This window comes from Oratosquilla oratoria, chromosome 21 (assembly GCF_046742065.1).
Source record: "Oratosquilla oratoria isolate Oo_2021 chromosome 21, ASM4674206v1, whole genome shotgun sequence".
NCBI classification, from domain to species: Eukaryota; Metazoa; Arthropoda; class Malacostraca; order Stomatopoda; family Squillidae; genus Oratosquilla; species Oratosquilla oratoria.
Genome location: NC_134797.1, coordinates 36,800,012 through 36,802,511, shown reverse-complemented (window position 1 = coordinate 36,802,511; position 2,500 = coordinate 36,800,012). Strand labels below are relative to the sequence as shown.

Here is a 2,500-nt window from a genome sequence, read left to right as displayed (position 1 = left end):
GCATGTCTTTCTTGCTTGACATTTTCTTCTTCTCTGTCGTAGAGTTTCTTCCAGTCGAGAGTTGATCCTCGGCAGTAGTAGTTGCCTCAGTCATGGCTCGCTCCCCTTGTACTGGCTGATCTTCTCGCATGATCTGCGACGTGTTCCCCTTGTCAGCCTCGGAGTTAGTTTCCTTACCATCCGAAGGAGAAAGTTTGTTCTCCTTCTTTGCTTCTTTGGAATCCTGAGGTTGATCGCTTAACGAGACACTAGCAGGAGAGTCGTTCAAAGCTAATCCACGAACACATGGACGGGGAGGCTTTTGATAAGGTTCATACTCGGGAATTTTGAAGTCATAATCCTGAAAAAATCCAAATGGCATATTAATGATAAGTTAATATGTTCATTTGAAATATTTCATATCTAAAGTATCATATTAATAGTCATATGAGAATTTGGTGGATATTGCACTGTGCTCTTTCAAACTAGATTAACATTTAAAATTGTCCCAATCTTGATATGATCAATTTAATATCACCACGGGTAACATCATTCTTACAATACATATTGCGGTTCCGAGGTCTTCCCCAACCAATAATGTATTCATATATGCGGTATAGTATTTATATAGTAAATGTATAGAATATCTCATATCTTATAATGACTAACATGGAAAAATAAGAAGCATATGAAACCCTGTATGATGCTGAACAGGACAAACCCCTGAGCAGTACAATTAAAATTCTCCCCGACCACTGAATGATGTTTTCAAAAAAGGATTTGGTCAACGGTCAGCGTTTTTCAGTTCTTTGTATCCCTTTTTGTTGCTGTGCCAACAACAGACCACATCAGCTGACGAAACACTGTTCAAGCTGGCTTCTGACTCTTAGATAACATGAATTTCCAAAAACTGAATGTAAATGTTGCAAGAAGACATCCAAAGAAGTGTTGTTCATCAAAGAGTTGAATTCATAAATGCATTGCGTGTCTGCTACTCACGTGGGTTGTGTTTGCCCAGAGACCCAAAATACATAGGTTATTTTTCGGTAGTTTCTCTAGTCGAGAAGTAAGTTCGTTACTTGTCCAGTCTGTTTCTTCCAGCAATTCCGATAGGGTCTTCCCACTCAGTTCTGTAACATCAACCAAACCAAACGATCGCGTATTTAGTCTTTCTTTTCTTTAAAACAAAATTATAATGAAAAAAGGCAGAAAATCACACTAGGAGGACATCGGATTAAATGAAAATCCCGAATGAATTTAATGAGGCAGTAAATTCGAGAGAAATAGGGGCAAAATCTAGAGTAAGGGGACTTAAAAGCAAGAAGGGAAAATATGAGTAATTTCTTTTCAAAAGATCTAACTGACAGAGGTTGGATTAAAGGGAACAGGGCTATGGGAAGACCTGACAAAGAGTAGGAAGAAGAGTACATACATACATACATACATACATACATACATATACCAAGGCTTTTTTTCCCTTTCAAGGGAGGTAGCCAAAAAGAAAAAGGCATAAAATCATTCTCGCCCCTCCACCCTCCCTCTTATCTTAGCACCTCCTGGATGACGGGTCATACCTGCACATTGTCCACTAGAAGAGTAAAAAGTAATAAAAGAATACAAGGAACGTATCAGTGGCGGACGGAATAACTGATGAGATGTTAAAGTGGAGATGGGAGAAAGTGGATGAGAGGAATTTTCTAAGATACGAAAAGGAAGGAAAGATTTGAAAGGTGTATGGAAGGCATATGTGGTGCCAATTGATAAATGCAAAGGAGTCAAAAGAGAATATAAGACCCACAAAGTAATAATTTTGTTTAGTTTAGCCGAAAAAATTAGACTGAAGAAAAGTAAATCAATTTATCAGGTGTTTATCCCGAGGCAAATAAGTGATAATTATGGGGGCTAATTGATCCGTGTGATCACTTTGTATTGTACGTGTGTATGTATCGAGTCTGTGTAAGATATTAGAGGATATTAAAGATTGTGCTCTTCAAGGAATTGGAAGCCAGCTATTCCGGTGAAAAAAAAGGGAAAATTGCATAAAGGTTAAAAATGTACAGTCACGAACAAAAGTTTTGATCGTGCTGCAGTTCTCACAACGTCAGTATGATCTTTTGTTGAGTACGTGGTGTGTTCTCCTATGTCATACTTAGCTTATAGTTAGGTTGTTTTCTCGAATAGATAAAATAAAAGTTGCTGGACAAAAGAATTTCAATTTTGTATTGCGAAAAGCCTGTGTGAGTAAAACCTTTGCTAGTGACTGTACATGTCATAGATAAAAGAGCACATACATACATAGTTACTGAAGAAAAACAAAGAAATTATGAAAAAAAAGTGAATGTACTGAACAAGTACAAGGTATGTAGTAACGGTGAATACAAGCAAAGGTAGAAAAATATTTTAAGATTGTGAGTTTTATTTACTACGATCAATGAAATAATTACATATACCATGTGCGTATGTGTGTGTGTATGTATGTATGTGTGTGTGTGTGTGTGTGTGTGTGTGTGTGTGTGTGTGT

General features: G+C 37.2%; 1 protein-coding gene across 1 annotated transcript in view; it reads right to left on the bottom strand.

The window, feature by feature from the left end:
- Positions 1-2,500, bottom strand: part of LOC143036862 (MOXD1 homolog 1-like) — a 47,874-nt gene that overhangs the window by 3,271 nt on the left and 42,103 nt on the right. The window contains exons 14-15 of the mRNA XM_076204722.1: positions 979-1,109; positions 1-340 (exon numbers count right to left, since the gene is read on the bottom strand). The exon at positions 1-340 is cut by the window's left edge and continues 441 nt beyond it. Of these exons, the coding sequence (XP_076060837.1) occupies positions 1-340; positions 979-1,109 (471 nt within the window). The remainder of the gene's footprint in view (positions 341-978; positions 1,110-2,500) is intronic.